Source organism: Gallinula chloropus (genome assembly GCF_964237585.1).
Source record: "Gallinula chloropus genome assembly, chromosome: 27".
NCBI lineage: Eukaryota > Metazoa > Chordata > Aves > Gruiformes > Rallidae > Gallinula > Gallinula chloropus.
Genome location: NC_140112.1, coordinates 1395070 through 1412742, shown reverse-complemented (window position 1 = coordinate 1412742; position 17673 = coordinate 1395070). Strand labels below are relative to the sequence as shown.

The following is a 17673-nucleotide window of genomic DNA, read 5'->3' as shown; positions in this document are numbered from 1 at the left end:
CAGCCTGTCCCAGGGCTCCCTCACCCTCACTGTGGAAAAGTTCTTCCCCATGTTGGTGTGGAACTCCCTGTGCTCCAACTTGCAGCCATTGCCCCTTGTCCTGTCCCCAGCAGGTCACCCCCAGCCTAAATGCTCATTTTTTGGTTATTTTCAGGCCCGACAAGTTCTGGAGAGGGAGTTCAACAACCTGCTCGCCTTGGGCACCGATCGGAGGCTGGATGATGTGAGTACCAAACCTCTTCCATCTCTAGATTGTGCTGAGTGTCTGTTCTTGTGCAAGAAATGGGAGAGGCAGGACCTCTGCTCTCTCCCTCCTTCTCCAGGGGTGTCAAATAGTGCCTCACAAACTCGTTAGAGCTGTTGTGTGAGCAGTATCAGTGGAATAACCTAAAACTATTAGACAAGGCCCTGAGGAACATGTTCCCAGGCTGTGAAGGTATGTGAGGTAGAATCTTGTGCCTCATTTCTAACCTCATGCTTGGTGGGCTGAATTTCAAGTAGGCTCATCTGACTTCCCTTGCCGGCTTCTTTCCTATTGCTTTTGAGGGTCACAGGTGGTCTGGATGTGACACATCTGTGGCAGGTAAAGCTGGTGAGTTGGAGATGCCCCGTTAAGCGGCCAGAAGGCTGTTTGTGTTGAGTCACTGAAGGTGGGAATTCATCTAGAACCCTCCCACGTGAGAGAAGGCAGTACAGCCAGTCAGGGTGCTCTGTAATGCTCAGAGAGTAGCAGGCACTTCTAGATGCTGTTACCTGCCCAAGGGTAGATCTGTCCCTTGGGGCCTTTATTGGGCCTTTCCAGGCAGGCTGGGGTAGAGGCAGGTAAGCTGGGAAGGAGGAAGCCTACATGATGGGATGCTGGAGAGGTCTCCTGTGTCCTCAGCCCAATCTGATCCCACACTTCTGCACTGTCTGGGTTGGCCTCTTGTTAGATGGAAACAGTGGTGGTATTTCGCAGGGGCAGAAGGTGCTGCTGCCACTCATGCTGGGCCCTGTAATCTGCTTCTCCCTCCCAGGGCGACGACAAGACCTTCCGTCGAACCCCGTCCTGGCGGAAACGCTTCCGCCCGCGGGACGTTCACAGCATCAACATGCTCAGCGGCTCCGCTGAGACGCTGCCCGCCGGCTTCCGCGTCACCAGCCTGGTGCCACTGCCCCCTCCTTCCGCCCCTGCCAAGAAAATGCCCCCGGAAGGTAGGTCACCAACATCTCCCCAGGGTCCTCTTGCACCCCTGACCTCATGGGGAATGATGTGCCGCAGGGGAGAGAGGCTTGCTGCTTGCAAATCCGTGCTGAATCCATGTGATCCTTGGAGCTAAAGGAAGGAAGGGTTAGATGAGATATTAGAGGGAAGTTCTTTCCAGAGAGAGTGGTGAGGGGCTGGAACAGGCTGCCCAGAGAGGGGGTGGGTGCCCCGTCCCTGGGGGTGTTCAAGGCCAGGTTGGCTGGGGCCCTGGGTAACCTTGTGTAGCTCCAGGCCTGGAGGTTGGTGTCCCTGCCTGTGGCAGGGGGTTGGAGCTCTGTGATCCTTGGGGTCCCTTCCAACCCAGCCCAGTCTGGGATTCTATCATTCTATGTTGCCTGCTGTAAATCCTCAGGAGGGTTATTTCAGCCTCTGGTCTGGTCTGGGGGTTCATTCTCTTGAACCTCCAGGATGAGGGGGAGGGCTGGGCTGGGACATGAAATGGGGGTAAGTCTCACCCACCCCAGTTTGGGTGTCCAAGTCAGAGCCTGTGGGGCCTGTCAGGAAGCAACAGCTCATTCTGAACCAGTCTTGTCCACGCTTTGGAAACCATCCCCAGTGGGGTGAGTTAAACAGTTCAGTTCAGTCCAAGTGCTGCTGGCAGGACCTGCTCCAACGCTGGCTGCCTGTGCAGCTGGCTGCTGTGTGTTACAGCTCTGCCCTGCCACCACACCATTCCCTTCACTTCCAAAGCTGTAGGGAGACACAAGATCCAGCCAGGGCCCCCTGGTTTGTCCCCTGGTGCCACTGTCCCAAGCTACCAGCCACCTGCTTCAGCAGGCCAAGAAATGTATGTATGAATGAGCATTAAAAACTTGTGCTTTCACCTTCCAGTTCCAAGTCCCAGGCTCAGCTTTCCTTCTCCTGGCTCCAGTTTGCTCAAAATTCACAGTTTTCCATCCAGAAGTTTGGATCAACCCTGGAAGCTGTAATTCCCACCTGTCTGATGACAGTGAAACCTGGGATAAAATCCCCTGTCTGACAGCACACAGACATGGGTGGCAGGGAACTTGCTTCTCAGGAGTGGGGATGGCAAATGCCAACTTCCCAAATACTCTAGAGCCTTGGAAGCACCAGGGCTGGCCAAACACCCCATTGACCCTCACCTTCACACATCTCCAGTGCACAGGTGCTGCCTAAGAAATGCTTTGGTGGGGAACGAAGGGCTGATTAGAGCAGTTGCTAATTGCACACTGTGTTCTTTGACTCACTTCCAGTTGGTGCCTCTGGGTCGCCAAGGCTGGAGACCTCCACGGTCCGGACGTACTCCTGCTGAGGGTCAGCGTGATGGGAACCAGCCCAGCCCTGGGTAAGTGTGAGGAGGACCAAGGCCTCCGAGCTGGATGGGGACTGAGAGGAGAGCACAAGGCCCAGTGTCCTCTGCCCAGCATCACCCAGGTGGGGTGTCTGCCTTCACCAAGGTTTGCCTTGCCACAGAGGAGACCTCAGTGGTGGGGGAACTGCCCGCTGCTGCCTGAGGCACACGGCACCCTGCGATGATGCAGAAGGGATGCTAGCATCCCAAACACACATGGTTTGTCCTGTCTTGGGACCGACAGCTTCCTTGGGGATCCTGGATGCCATCCTAGATGTGGGGGTCCCATCAGGGTGAGGGAAGGATAGTCAAGCACATCAGAGAGTCTCTGGGACCCTGCTATACCCCAAGGCATGGCTCCCCCTTGCCAGGAGGATTCATTGTCAATTCCATCTGGGTTTGTTGGCCTGTGGGTGCACGGGGGCAGATGAGCCACCATCCTCATGGGACCTTTCCCACTTCATTTCTCAGCACATCCCCACTATCCATACGGCCACGTGCTGGCTGCCTTTCAGGACAAGCGCCCAGCCTGTGCCTGTTCCTTGGCCCAAATGAACAGACGCTGCAGTCTCGCTGCTGTGGACCGAAAAGGATGCTCTCCCTTCTGCTTGTGCACCCCACCGTTCTCCCCAGCTCCCCGTGGCTCCCACCTGTGACTTGTCCACCCACCTCTCCCCGTGCTGGCCGGGCTACAGATGGGCTCACTGGGTGTCCTCTCTGTCGCTGGCAGAAGCGTGGTACGACCCAGTGGAGCTGCAGAGGTGCCCCAAAAGTGGGCTGCGATATTTGGAAACCTTTCTCCTGCCTGGTTCATGTTGCCAATATGCCATGGGCTGCTGCACTGACTCACCCAAGCCCCAGGCATCAGGGACACTGTTGCCCAAGGGACTCGAAGCCAAGGAAGATTCGGGCTCATGAAAATCCTGAGGGTCTGTCCCCGGGGGAACCAGAGCCAGTAGCAGGGTCAGCACTGCACAGGACGGAGCAGGGACCAGCCATCGTGGGGGGCAAAGGGGCATGGCTGTCTGCCAAGAGGTGGGCAGTCAGGGTGCTGCACTTTGGGGTGCTGCCAGACACTGTGCAGGGGGTGCCTGCGCCTGCACCGCAGGTCCACCAAGGGCTGCGTGGGGAAGGGCTGGAACCGCCCCATACGGCTGTGCTGCCGGCCGGGACGGTACGTGGCACCCACGGGACAGGGGAGCCTCCTTGGGTGCCTGGGAGAGACATGGCAGGGGCACCCAGCGCCCTGGGACGTGCTCGTCCCTTCCCCTCCAGGTGCAGAGGAGATGTTCTCCCCTCCTGCCTCCAAGCTACGGGCAGGGATCAATCCAGGAGGCTCTTAACTCTTCCCATTTCTTCCCCGTAGGGTAGGATCTCTTCGTCTCCTCATGCCACGTTTGCCTTGTGTGGCCCCTATTTCTGATGTGATATTTATTGATGGCTGGAATGACCTTATACTTATCATGTGCTGTCTGGAAGTGCAATATCTGAGAGGCTATACAGTCACGATGTCTTTTCGGTGTATTATTTGCCTAATACAGTATTAAATATTTTTTTAATTTGAAGAGTCAGTGAGCCCTTTATATCAATGCCCTATTTCTTTCATCATATTATTGGTACTGCATGGACTCCAAACCCTGGATCGGGTCAGGAAAGGATGTATGTGTGTTCCAATAAACAGGATTTTAAAACAGCCATGGCTTGAGCCTTCTTTCTAGAGCCCCAATTAAAAAATATAATAAATCTTTAGCTCTCTCTGAAAGTTTTTGGGGTACAGGACTGAGCCCCAGTTGCAAACCAGTGAAATCATTGGATTCTGCAGGAATGGAACATCCAGTTCTCCCCATTGAGGGACAGTGCTGAGGCTCAGCTGCATTTTCTGACCTGGAAAATTCCCCAACCTAGGATCCTCCCCCTCTGCTCTGCCCTGGTCAGGCCCCACCTGGAGTGTTGTGTCCAGTTCTGGGCTCCCTGGGATAAAACAGACAGGGATCTCCTGGAGAGAGTCCAGAGGAGGCTACGGAGATGCTGAAGGGCCTGGAGCATCTCCCCTGTGAGGAAAGGCTGAGTGAGCTGGGGCTGTTCAGCCTGGAGAGAAGAGACTGAGAGGGGATCTGATCAATGGGTATCAATATCTCAAGTGTGGGACACAGGGGGAAATGGGCAGCCTCTTCTCAGTGTCTGTGGGGACAGGACAAGGGGCAATGGCTGCAAGTTGGAGCACAGGGAGTTCCACACCAAGCTGGGGAAGAACTTTTCCCCAGTGAGGGTGAGGGAGCCCTGGGACAGGCTGCCCAGGGGGTGTGGAGTCTCCATCTCTGGAGAGATTCCAGCCCCATCTGGATGCCGACCTGTGTGACCTGTTCTAGGGACCCTGCTTTGGCAGGGGGGTTGGACCCCATGAGCTCTCCTGGTCCCTTCCAACCCCTGTGATTCTGTGACTCTGTGTGATTCTGGGATTTAGGGGAGGCCTGTGCAGTGGGAAAGAAGCCCCAAGCCCTTCAAACAAGAATGCCTTTATTTAAAAAAACAAAAAAAAAGGAAAAAAAAATCCCAATAAGTTAGCAAAAATAATAATCCAAATAAAAACCCAAATGGCAACTCCACACGGCGCTCAGTAGAACAGGCGGTGCGGGGCAGCATCCCGGGGCTGGGCGCCCGTGGGACACCAGCCAGAGGGAGACGTTGGTCAAAGAGAACCTTGGAAAAAAATGAGCAAGCCAACCCAGCACACACATTGGCCCCCAAAATCCAGTCGTCCCCAGACAAGGGAGCGAAGCAGAGTCCGACGCCGGGCGGCTGCCCTCATGGAAGCCGGGGCTGCTGCCGGCGTGGGGCCTCGGCGCTGCCGAAATCCCACCTCTCCCCATCACTTTATTTTCAGCTGGCTGAGAGGGAGCGTTTCACGAGGGGTGGGAAAGGAGGTGAGTGGTTTCGTCGGTGCAGCCCGCAGCACTGGAGGGGTAAATACAATTCCCAGCGGCTGGACCCTTCCAGCATCTTATTCCCACCCCGTTACCAGCTTGAAGAGCCATCAGGGTTTCCACTGGCTCAGTTTTGGACCTGTTCCTCCTGGAACGTCACAGCCACGTCCTCCACCGCGATGCTCTCCACGATGGAGGAGAGCGAGTGGAGGTTGCGGTCCTCCGCTGCATCGTTGGCCAGGAGGTGATCTGCAGAGAGCAAGAGGAGGATGACACTGAGGGGGACAGGGACCGTGTGTTCAGGATGGGTCCTGAGCCCACACAGGGGGGACCCTGTGATCCCCACCCAGCACAGACAGAACAACCTGGGGACCCACTCAGATCCCACCCTGAGGGGGGATGAGACCTTCTCCTGAAGAGGGCAACAGGGAGTGGAACTTTGAGGGGTTTATTGCCCATTAGAAAAGAAGATTCAGGTTTCTGCTTTTGGGGGAAGAAACAGGTGGGACTGGGGAGGGGGTTCAACTGTAATAATAGAAAGGGGGTGTGGGGAGGCAAAGGGGGTGCAAGGCAACGATGCTCAGCACTGCAGCAGGCAAAGCCAAGGAATGGCAGTGGATGAGCCCTTGATGGGGACCAAGCTGCTGGGGCTCTGGACTGCTTCAGTCCAGTTTGTCAGGTCCTGAGAGTGGGCATCCTGGTGAAAGCAGACAGTGGGAGACACCTCAACTCACTGAGCATCGAGCCAAGGAGGTGCTGGAGGATTTATGAGCCTGGGAGAAGCTCATCTCTCTACAACAGCTGGGTGGGAAGAGAGGGACAAGGCTCCTTTAGTCCTCTGCTCCGTGCCTCTCCTGCTGGGTGAGGGGGTTGGCTCTGCTCTGGGGCTGCGGTGTCCCCCACTGCTCCCCCCCCCAGAGCCCAGCCAGGCTGCAGGACACAGGGGTGAGGAGGGGAGGACCTTACCCGCAGGGCTGGTGCCGAACTCCAGCTGGCTGCTCCACTCAGGGCTGCAGGAGGAGCTGCTGGACCTGCACTCACCGGCCGCCTGCAAGGAGTTGAGATGCCAACTGTGGGTCTCACCCCTTCCAGCCCTGCCAAACCCCACCAGCCACCCCAAACCCCAACTCCAGGGTGCCCAACCACTGCAGCACAGCAACCCTGCAGAGCTGCATGCACCCCATCTCTCCTGCAAAGTGGTCAGAGGAGCCCACAGTATCTGGGGTCCCAGCACCCATCAGGGTCAGGTGCTTCCCTAGGTGCAAAGGCTGAAATAAACACTTTAGGGGCTCCAGATACAGGAGAAATAGGGCCACCCACCCATTGTGGGTTCCCTTTACCCAGGGACTATGAGAAATGGCTGGAGATGGACAAATGTCCTTGGACAAAACAACTTTTCTCTGGAAATCTCCAAATCAAACTCATAAAAAAATGGCACATGGGCTGGACACATTCAGGCCATCCCAAGGGGGATGCTGGGGAAGATGTTCTGGCAGTTTGATTCGTGGGTTTGAGGCTGAATGGCTGCTTCAAAGAGCTGCCAGCCTGAAAAACGAGAGCATTACTCAGAAAAGCTCTGAAGTGGCTTTTTCTCATTGTGTATCTTTATCTGGAAGTGGCTGCTGGACTGGGTTAAACCCAAATTATGGTTTATTGGAGCAACCCTATAACAGGATCAGTTTATAGGACCTGACTATGTAGCAGCCTAGAAATGGCATTTTGGGTCTACAAACTTGCAGCACCACAGACTAATGAGTTACACTTGGACTTGTTTCCCACTAAAGTAGGAACATTCTTATGGGTATGATTTCTTTTCCCCCAAGATATTGGGTTTTGTACTCAGTATGTGTCTCCCTGGCCGTGCCTGGGAGAAGGGACCACTCAGAGCAGCAGTGACATGGGACCTGCTCAGTCTTGGGCACATTTGCAGGGTTAACCAACAAATCCACCCAAAACAAACCCAAGGGAATACATCCAGTTTACAGTAGGAAGTCCCAGGAATATGTAGGATGGACCCTAAAAGCTTTCTCAGTCCTTTATTCAGCTCTAAATGTTAGGATACCCGTGTCCCTGATGAATCTCTGTGAATCCCACTTTTCTGTGCTCGTATATTCCTTCCACATCCACATCCACACCCACATCCATCTCTCTATCCAGAACCATATCTATATCTAGACCGTCTATAAATATTTCTACATGTACATCTACATCTCTCTGTATAAGGGGTGTCACCAATGCCTGTGTCTGTACCTACACCTACATCTACCATGTCATCTCTCTCTGGATCAGCTTCATCTGCATCACCTGCATCTATAGCTGTACTTATCTGTGTTCTTCTGCTATCCAAAGCCTCAGAGCAGCAGGGAGGTGTGTGTCTGCCCAGAAATCAGAGGACAGACAAAAATCATCCCTCAAAAATTTGGTTAAACCACCCCCACCCCATGGTGCAGCAAGCCCTGGCTCGTGGTGTCCCTGCTCGGGGCTGCAGCAAGATGCCACCACTGCTAATGTCAGATCAACACCTGCAGTCCAGGTCACTCACACCCCCCCAACAGTGTTTGGTCAGAGGCTTTGTGGGTTGTGTCACCCCAGGACTTTACAAGGGGAAATCAGGAGTGTGTGAACCTGTGGGCAGGGAGATTGTATTTTATTTTATTCTATTTTATTTTATTTTATTTTATTTTATTTTATTTTATTTTATTTTATTTTATTTTATTTTATTTTATTTTATTTTATTTTAATTGTATTGTATTGTATTGCATTTTGTTCTATTCTATTTTATTTTATTTTTTATTAATCCAATTTTAAAAAATTAATTATTTAATTTTATGAATTTAATTTATACTTCTGCTGTTTTATCTCATTTATTGTCCCTCCCAAGCTCAGGCACAGATGCCACACTCAGTGCAGTGCCCAGCACTGGACCACACATTCTCCACACCATCCCTGCGCAGGGAAAAACAGCTACTGGGCATCTGCACAGTGCCACCCTGAGCCTTCACGCAGGACATTGTGATTCTATGATTCTATGATTCTATGATTCTATGACACATTCACCAGCCCATAACAGCAACATCTCAGGGCTGGGGGGGGGGGTCCCACTTCTCCCAGCAGGACCCAGTGCCCTAGCGCATCACCCTCAGGATTATCCCCACAGAGCATCCCCCAAGGAGGCATCACCCCAGCGCTGGTCCCCAGCCCAGGTTTGGGGGATGCAGAAAGACACTTACCCCGGGCTGGGAAGCGGCGGGGCGGAAGCGCAGGTCCCTCTGCTCCCTCTCCTGCTGGTTGAGGGTGCTGAGCAAGCTCTGCAGGCGCTCGATGTACTGGATGGCGCTGCGCAGGATCTCCACCTTGGGCAGGCGCTGGTTGGGGTTGAGCAGGGTGCTGCGCTTCAGCGCCTCGAAGGCTTCGTTCACCTTCTTCAACCGGCGCTTCTCCCGCAGCGTGGCCGCCCGGCGCCGGTCGATGGAGACCGTCTTCCTCTTACAAACCTTGCAGGCCCAGGGCAGGCACTGCCCAGGGCAGTGCTCAGGCAGAGATGAGTCCTTCTCCTCCAAAGCCACCCTGCTCTCGGGACACAGGGACACCTCGGGCCGCTCCGGGAACGCCGCGGGCTCGTAGCCCTGCAAGCGGGAGCCCAGGAAATTCTCCCCATCGTAAAACCTCTGGTCTGGGAAGAAATAAGGGTTGGTCTCAAAGAGCTCCATGGGCTCCTGGGCAGCTCGGGGGGACGTGTGTGAGGCTTGGGGACGGCTGCTCCCTCTCCCCACGCCAACTGGTTGGTGCCATTTAAACCCCGGCGCTGGCATTAAATCATGGAGATAAATATAGAAAACCTAAAGGAAACCTGAGCCTGCCCTAAGCTGCTGCCTCACATCAAAACTTGTCCATCTGATTTCATGTGCTCTCTCCGCGGGGATTACACTGCCCGGCCCGTGGCCGTGCTCGGGGGGCGGGGGGGTGGGGGGGTCTGGGGGAGCTGGCACGGCAGGGAGGGCAGCTTGGGCGCCCTGCAAACAAGGGCTTTGTTTGAGGCTGGGGTGCCACAGGGGACGGCGGGTGGCTGCCAGCTCCCCCCCCCCCCCCAGCATTCCTGGATCATCTGGTCCCTTCAGTTACAGCCGGGCTGGGGGAGCCCACGGTGGCGTCACGGCTGCCCTGCCTGGCCAGGGCACCCTCATCCCTTGGTGGCTGTTCCCCTCGATCCCACAGCACCCTGATCTTCACCTGCCCTGCAGATAGACACAAGACAGCATCCTCCTCCACCTGGCCCTTCCCACCTCCACCCCGCTCTGCTCCCCACTGTCCCCGTATTTCCCATGGTCCCATCCTGCTGGTGCACACCTCTGGTCCTGGTTCTGCTGATTACTCCATGGGGATTAATCCAGCCCTGGAAGGGATGGCCTGATGCAGGCGGCAACCCCAGGTCCAGCTCCTTCCCTGTGGACACCCCGCACCACACAGCATCCATCCTGCTGGCAGCCCCTATGCCCTGCGGGAACAGAGCAGGCAGGACAGCACCAGGCTCATCCTTTCCTCCACTGTGGGCTTCCTGAAGGTCCCTGACCGAGTTCCTTATCCCAGAGCAACCTTCTTGGCACAAAATTCTTGTTTGTGGCTTCTCCCATACATCCATCCCAAGGGACACCTTCTCTTATGTGTCCCCACAGCCCTCCTACCCCAACTCTGGCTCATCCAAGCTGGTCTCTGGTAGCATGTGGATAACCAAATCCCCACACTGCCCCACTGCACCCCTCTCCCAGCAAAGACACATCACTCCCACCTTCCCAACAGGGCCCACAGACCCTTCAGGAGCTGCAACGTGGGTGTGATTTTCACCCATCCCCAGACCTTCCCCACAGACTCCAACCACTCAAAGGCATCCCTCCAGCTTTGTCTATTCCAAAAGGATTCTTTTATTTTCCATTGGGAACCTCAGAAACCATCTCCCATCTCCTCCTATTCCTGCTCCGGGCCAGATTCCAGCCGAGGGATCGGTCAGTGGAAAGAATGTCAGCAAAGAGCAGGGCCAACCCTGCGGGATTTTCCTTCCCCAAATCCCCCCTCCCCGGAAAGGCCATGCCTTGGCACATTCCCCACACCCACTGCCAGCACCCTTCTTCAATTTGGGTTGATTTCTAGGCTTTTAGGAACCCATCACGATGCTCTTCTCTCTTGTCAGTTCTTTCTTTGGGGCTAGGAGCTTCACCATGCATCCTCACCCTGATTTAATCTTTCCAAGGGTCTCAGTCCTGGGGATTTGCTCCTCCTGTGGTTTCAGCATCTATAAAAAAATGCAGCCTCGAGGTTCAGAGCCCCTGTGCTCCCCAGGGTCACTCACCTCTCTGAAATAATCAGAAAGGAAATAAAGCTCAGAGTGCCTGATCGTCCCCTGGGTTAGGTGAAGGCACCAGAACGGCTGGGAAGAGGCAGGATCCATCCCTGGGAGTGTGTGGAGGAGCCAGCAGCAGGCACAAAGCTGTTACACAGGGATGACCTGAGCCCAAGGGCTTTACATCAACTTCACATCACTGCACCAAGCAGCTTGACTTGCTCATGGCAACCTTTATCGGTGGCACCCAGTGACCTGGGTGAGCTCCTCAAGCTGCAGCCAGGTCCCCAGGCAAGGGATGCTTGTGGGATTACCCTCAGCTTGTGGGATCACCCTCAGCTTGTGGGATCACCTCCAGCTTGTGGGATCACCCCCAGCTCTGCTGTCTAAATGCAGGGGTTTTATTACAAGAGGGTGTTTGGAGGATGAGCGACCCAGCGGTGACATAACCGGCCCCGTGGCCGCCCCATACAAGCATTTAGCACTTCATAAAACAGGGGCAGCATCGGCCTTTCCCCGACCAGAAGTGGGTCAAGCCAGCCCTGATGGGACACTGAGGTCTCTGTGTCCCAGGGCCCCAATGGGACACTGAGGTCGCTGTGTCCCAGGGCCCCAATGGGACACTGAGGTCACTTTGTCCCAGGGCTGAGTGGGGGGAAAGGGCAGCCAGCAGCAGAGCGGGGTGGGGATGGGGGAAGGAGGACCCCTTGCCAGGGACAGTCCCAGCTCCTCCTGTGTTTGCTCTGGTTCCTTTTGGGGGTCTCATCCAGGCTGCAGGGAGTTGGGATGTAGCTGTGCTCACCTGCCACATCCCTGCACCTCCATCAGACCCCCTATGGCAAGGACACCCCTAATCCTGGACAGGGTGGGGGCACACAGGAGGGTCTGGGGGGGGGGTCATCCCATCGGATATCAAATCAGGGGTGGTGATTCCCACTGGGCAAGTAGCCTTGACCGAGGGACCCTGGCATTTGAGGGGTGGAGGTAGGTTCCACCATAGCCTGTGCTGTGCTGAGCACCCCCAAAGACAACTGCTGGGTTTGGGGGAGCGGGGCGGCTTCTCCACGGGTGCCCAGGGTCTGGTGGAGCCGGCGGGGGATTAGGGCTCTGCTGCCGGCTGTCAGGTTAGCCTGTGATGGATGGTGGCGGCTGGGAGGCGCACAAAGGAGACGCTGTGCGAGCCCCCGGGGCAGAACGTGCTGCGATCCGTCACGGGGTGACCTTCCCGGCTGGGGACGGCTCCCCCCCCCCCCCCCCCGTCACAGCCGGCGGGGGACAGGCAGCCACGAGGCCCTGGCTAAAAATACCCCCGTCCATTGAGAAAATCTCCCAGCCCAGGGTTTGTCCTTGTGCCTCTGGGGCAGCTTCCCAAGCCGGTGGCCAGGTCCACGGCGTAGGGTCACCGAGAGATGCCTGGGGCTGCCCCGACTGCTTTGCTTTCCCACCGTGGCCAAGGATCTTGTGTTGATGAGTTCTTGGGGAAGCTGCAGCCCGGAGCACAGCACTGAACTGGGGTACAGAATTGGGCATGTTCCTCCCAGCACCCTGAGCCCTCAGGAGTGCACGTCCCTGCCCGGCGCACGGAGCTGCACACGCTGGGTGCAGGTCCCTGCCTGGTGCATGGTCCCATCCCACAGCAGTGATGGTGGGGATGGTGCCAGCTGGCTGATTCCATCAGAAAGGGCAGGAAAAGCTGCAGTTTTAGGAGCTGGGAAAGTACAGAAGCATAGAATCACTGGGGTTGGAAGGGACCCCCAGAGCTCATCAGGTCCAACCCCCTGCCAAGCAGGGTCCCTAGGACAAGTCAGTGTCCAGACAGGGCTGGAATCTCTCCAGAGATGGAGACTCCACACCCCCTGGGCAGCCTGTCCCAGGGCTCCCTCACCCTCACCAGAAGACGTTCTTCCCCATCTTGGTGTGGAACTCCCTGTGCTCCAGCTTGAGGCCATCACCCCTTGTCCTGTCACCACAGACACTGAAAAGGGGCTGCCCATGTCCCCTGTGTCCCACCCTTCAGATATTGATCCCCACTGATCAGATCCCCTCTCAGTTTCTTCTCTCCAGGCTGAACAGACCAGCCAGTGGTGGTGGCAGCATCTGCAGCCCTGGGGTGCTGGCACCATCCTACTTAGGAGGAAAGAGGTGGGTGGCCAGGACACAGCAAAGAGATGGTCCCACGGAGATTTCAGCACAGGAAAAGGGGTTCCACCACTTCCAATGGGACCCACCTTCCCATCTCCCTGGGCACCCACCACCCCACGTCCCCTCTGGCTTTCCAGCCTTGCCGACATCCCTTCCTGCTGCGGTGACAAGTTGTAACATATTTGGGAGCAGCTGCAGGCAGCGAGGAGATGCTTGGCCCTCTCCCTGCTCCCGGCTGAGGAATGCAGAGCAGACCTCTCCTCCGACACCCGGGATTTCCGACGTGCCTGCTCGCTGGAGATTTGGGACAGCAACAGCTGCTGGGCTGAGATGGGGCTGGGCAGAGCCTGCCCCTCAAGTCTGTCCCCACACAGCCACCTCAGCCTGCCCGGGGTACAGGATTGGGTTTGGGTCCAGCCCCTGGGGTGCTGTGGGAGATCATGTCCCTCTGTCCCAGGCTGGGATGGCAGGACCAGCCAACAGCACCTCCCTCACCCCTATGTGCCAGCTCGCCCAGTTTGGGTTCACTGGCAGGCTGGGAGGATGGTGGGATGGGGCTGCCTGTGCCCCTGCAGCACTATGACCCCAGAGGGCTCTGCAGCCTTGCCCACCCCCACCCCTCCCCATCCCTGTAACCCCAGGTGCCAGTTTTCCCACTGGGAAATCAGGGATCACGATGGTGTAAAGTCCAGCTGGACTTTATTTTGGTTCTTAACTGGCTGTGGGGGTTTGAGCGGGGACAGAGGGGGTGGGGGGGCTGTCAACACAGAGGTGCTTGTGGCTGAGCAGCACCCCCAGCCCACTGCATCCCAGTCTGGGCACAGCACTGTGTGCCCCAATGTATCAATCCACTGGATACCAGCCTGGAGCACTAGTGGGCCCCCTTACCACAGCCTGCTGGATCCCAGTCCATGATCTGTCCTGCCTGCCCTGCAGGATCCCAGTCTGGGGACAAAACCAGTTGCCCCAACACACCTTGGAGCTGGAGCCCAGTCCAGGGATCATACTGGGTGCCCTGATCCCCCCTGCCCTTGCTTGCCCACACTCACTGGGTGATGATCTGCCCAATGCCAGCACTAAAACTCCTGTGTTTCTGCCCCACCATGACCTCTGGCCTGGACACAGCCCTTCCCACCCCCCAGCCCCAAATCACTGCTGGAGGGGGGATTCACCCAGCAGGACCCCCACCAGCAAACTCCACCATGGGCTGTCCCGTCTGGAGCCCCCCCCAGTGCCAGGGGCATGCCCAGGTTGTGAGAGGCTGCTCCTCCACCCCCTGCATGGTGGCACTGGCCCCACATGTGTCACAGAGGGGCTGGGGGGGGGTGTCTTGAGTTGTCAACAAGAGGCTGTTTTCCCTGGAGCTGGGGGGGGGAGTCTGGCTTGGGTGAGCTGGGGGACAGGTGGGTGTTTGGAGGAAGACCCGTGAATGCAAGGGATTCAGCAGCGACATATGGTGGCTACTCAACCCCCTGAGAGGGACAGCTGTCTGGGCCAGGGGGATGGTGCAGGGCATGGGGACAGGACCCAGGGACAGCAGCATCGCTCGGCAGGGGACTGCCCTGAGATGGGGCTTCTGGACCCACACAGGGACCGTGGGGTGAGGAAGCTGCCGTGGGTTGAGTGACCATGGTGGGCACATTCAGCCAGCCCCCCCCGTGGCCCAACCCAGGGCTTGTGCTGGGGACCAGGGTCTGGTGAGCAGGGGGAAGAGCCATTAGTGATGCTGATGTGGGACTTTCAGGGCACAGACTGGTGACTCCTGCATTTTTCTGGCCTCACCCCATGGGGACAGCAAATGCAGCCATGTAGGACACCCCAGGCTAACCCGGAGAGCAGGGGAGGGCTGTGGGTATTTCGTGGCTTCAGGGTGGGATGCCCAAGGGCAGGAGGATAGCAGACCCTCCCCACAAGATGCCAGCAGTGATGCCAGACAAGCCAGTCCCCAGGGAGGGGCACCCAGCCCTTCCGGAAGGGCCTCACCCTGCACATTCCCATCGTGGGGGGAGAAGCTGCTGGCTCAGCCCACCCCATGAGCACCCAAAATCGGTGTGTGGGGGTGTCCCAGACTGGTTTCCCCTCTGGCTGGGGTGTTCAGCCCTATGTGGGGGGTGGGAGGGGGAAGCCTGAGCAACACCCTGACTCCCGCCCGCGTGCTCAGCTGTCGCCCACCCCAGCACGTGCTGTCAGGACCAGCCAAGCAGCTGGGGGATAATCCCGACCCCACAGCACCGAGAACTGGGGGCTGGGCAGGCAGAGCTGCACCCCACGGGGGTCCCCAGCCCACCCACTGCACAGACACCCCGCACCCCACAGACTGATGGAGCCAGACCATAGCCAGGGAAGATGAGAGCCGGGAGGAGGAGGATGGGCTGGGAGGAATGAGGAAGGCTGCTGGGATTTGGTGCGGGTAACAGAAGAGGGGTAGGTGTTTTTAGGGTGCTCCCCCCACACACCCCCATCGCAGGGGGACAAGCTCATTCCAGCCCATCTCAACCGCGCCGGGCTGCCTGGGGAGGAAAAATGCCTTGAAATGAAAATGTGTGGAGCCCTGACCGAGGATAACCCCCCCCTTCCCCCCTTCCCTGGCCGGGACACCCGAGGGTCCCACGGGGCGGGGGTGGGAGGGATGCAGGAGCCATCCCCCGCTCCAGCCGTGCCGTGCGGCGGACGGGAGAGGGCACCCGCAGCCCGGTTATCCTCATCCCAGCCGCATTTAGGATGCACACCCCAACTCAGGGGCCAAGAGCATCTCGGCCCCCTTTGAACCTTTTATTGGGGGGGGGGGGGGGAAGAAACCCCCTCCACCTCCCCACGCAAGACCCAGGGTGCGGACCCAGCCCTTTGTGTGGGGGCTGAGGGGGGGGGGGATCAGACCTGGGAACCCAGGGGGTGACCCCACTGCATCCAACCCCGATCCCCCATCGGGGGTGAGCCCAGCTATTCATTTCCCACCCCTCTCCAGGGAGAAAATCTCCAGGTTTGTTGTTTCCCTCGGCGTGATGACCCCAGCAGGTGCTTTTCCTGCCCAGGGCTGAAAATAGCTCCCAGGGTTTGGCTTCCTCCAGTTCCTGCCCCCCTCCCAGTCCCCTCTTCATCTTTTGGGCCAAAACATCCCAGTCCAAGGAGGGGAGGCTCTGGGGGAGCGGGGCCACTTCCAGGAAGCCCTTTCCTTTGCATCTTTGTGCTGGGCTGGAGGTGAAATTGTCCCAGGGAAAGGATATTTGGTGATGGCTCCAGCAGCCTTTGGGTCTCTCCTGGGGAGCAGCTCGGCTTCCACCCCACCAAGGAGGGAAAGGAATGTGATTTGAGAGGGGTTTTTTGTCTCCCCCTCATGTTTCTCCTGCGGGATCCACGCCCTCTGTCCCTCACCAGATGCTCTTGCCCAGTGCCCATGTCACATCTGGTCCCTTTGGCCCCGTGGATTTGGTTGCTTTAGGGGAGTGACGTGCCTGGGGGGGCTGCTGAACCCCTTGGCCACCCGTGTTCCTGTTTGCCTCTGCCTTATCAAGAGCATTTATTTAGGGAGGTGGAATTGGGAGGCCCAGATGTCTCCTCCCTGGGGCTGGGCATGTCCCTTAGTCCCAGGACGGGACCCTGGGGCAGCATCTGGATTTTCCTTTCATGGCTGTGCTGGGTCAGGGCTCCTCTTTAAACCCAGGAGCTGTGACACCCCAGCTCCTGCCCCCATGCAGTATTTTGGGATGGCCAAGCAGGCACGAGGTGAGGGTTCATCCTTTTTCATCACTGCAGAAAACATGGGGGGGGGACCTGGTGGGGTGGAAAGGGGCTTCCTTCCCTCCCTCCACCCCCACATCTCCACCCTGGATGCAGAAGAGGGACATGGATGGCAAACACCACCTCAACCAGGGCTTTTCCCAGGAAAGGGCTGCTCCTGAGGGAGAGGAGAGGAAATTTGGGGGAGGGGGGGGATGCCCCCAGCTGCCCCCACAGTGCCTGCCTGAGGTCACTGCCCTTCATCCCAGTGCTCTCCTGTCCCCAGGGCTACCCCAAGGCTGGGTGAGCCCCATGCTGAGTCCTGCACCCCAAATCCTCCCCACCCATGGGCGCAAGGGCAGGAGAAGCAGCCGGGCTCCCTGCTCTGTGTCTGTCCAGGCTGATAACACTCCAGGGCTCATGGCAAGGCACTTCTGTCCTCGTGTCCCCGAGGAAGGCAGCCAGCTGTGGGAACGTGGCTGTCTGCTGTCTCAGGGCTGCTCTGTGCAAGGCAAAATGTCACACGTCCCGCTGCGGCGTCACCGTCCCGGAGAAGCCATCCCCTGGGGAGCGGGGCAGGGAGCCTGTTTTCAACAGGGTTCAGACAGCTCGGGGAATGTTTGTGCTGCTCCAGGGCCATGGGGACAGGATCCCAGATGGATGAGGAGAAGGGGAGCAGGGTAGGAGGCGGATCCCCTCTGCTTGATGAGGAATTTTCCACATCTTCACTAGAAATCTGCTTGTTCAGGCACGTGGGAAGGGCTCAAACTGATTTTATAGAGGACCTGCCCAGTGGATTTCTGTTCTGGTTTGATTTCTGGGTATAAAACAGTCTTAGATTGGTTGGAAGAAAATGATTTTGGCCGCAGCAGAGCACAGGTCTGGGAGGCTGTGGGAGCTGGATGGAAGGAGAGTTGTTGTGTTGGTGGGTGGTGATGCAGTTGGAGTCTGTAAGTGTCTGAGGGAGGGAAAAACCCTGTTACCCAACAGAAGAGCT

General features: G+C 57.3%; 2 protein-coding genes across 2 annotated transcripts in view; one reads left to right on the top strand and one right to left on the bottom strand.

Moving 5' to 3' along the window:
- PPFIA4 (PTPRF interacting protein alpha 4) overlaps positions 1 to 4062 on the top strand; it is a gene marked incomplete at its 5' end in the record, with an annotated part of 32999 nt that extends 28937 nt beyond the window's left edge. Inside the window, 4 exons of the mRNA XM_084275992.1 lie at positions 155 to 223; positions 1017 to 1194; positions 2461 to 2552; positions 3925 to 4062. Of these exons, the coding sequence (XP_084132118.1) occupies positions 155 to 223; positions 1017 to 1194; positions 2461 to 2519 (306 nt within the window). The 3' untranslated portion in view covers positions 2520 to 2552; positions 3925 to 4062. The remainder of the gene's footprint in view (positions 1 to 154; positions 224 to 1016; positions 1195 to 2460; positions 2553 to 3924) is intronic.
- Positions 4063 to 5572: 1510 nt separating this feature from the next.
- MYOG (myogenin) lies at positions 5573 to 9231 on the bottom strand. The gene is made up of 3 exons (XM_084275962.1): positions 8713 to 9231; positions 6449 to 6530; positions 5573 to 5731 (listed from the first exon to the last, which is right to left on the bottom strand). The coding sequence occupies exons 1-3, from the start codon at positions 9190 to 9192 to the stop codon at positions 5610 to 5612; spliced, it is 684 nt and encodes a 227-aa protein (XP_084132088.1). The 5' UTR covers positions 9193 to 9231; the 3' UTR covers positions 5573 to 5609.
- Positions 9232 to 17673: the final 8442 nt, after the last annotated feature.

Bases quoted from the DNA above. Each gene is read 5' to 3' on its own strand.
- MYOG (XM_084275962.1), bottom strand. From the start codon at position 9,192: ATGGAGCTCTTTGAGACCAACCCTTATTTCTTCCCAGACCAGAGGTTT. The intron at 6,531-8,712 runs GTAAGTGTCTTT...AACTCCTTGCAG, and splicing joins CCGCCGCTTCCCAGCCCGGG to GCGGCCGGTGAGTGCAGGTC. The intron at 5,732-6,448 runs GTAAGGTCCTCC...TGCTCTCTGCAG, and splicing joins GTTCGGCACCAGCCCTGCGG to ATCACCTCCTGGCCAACGAT.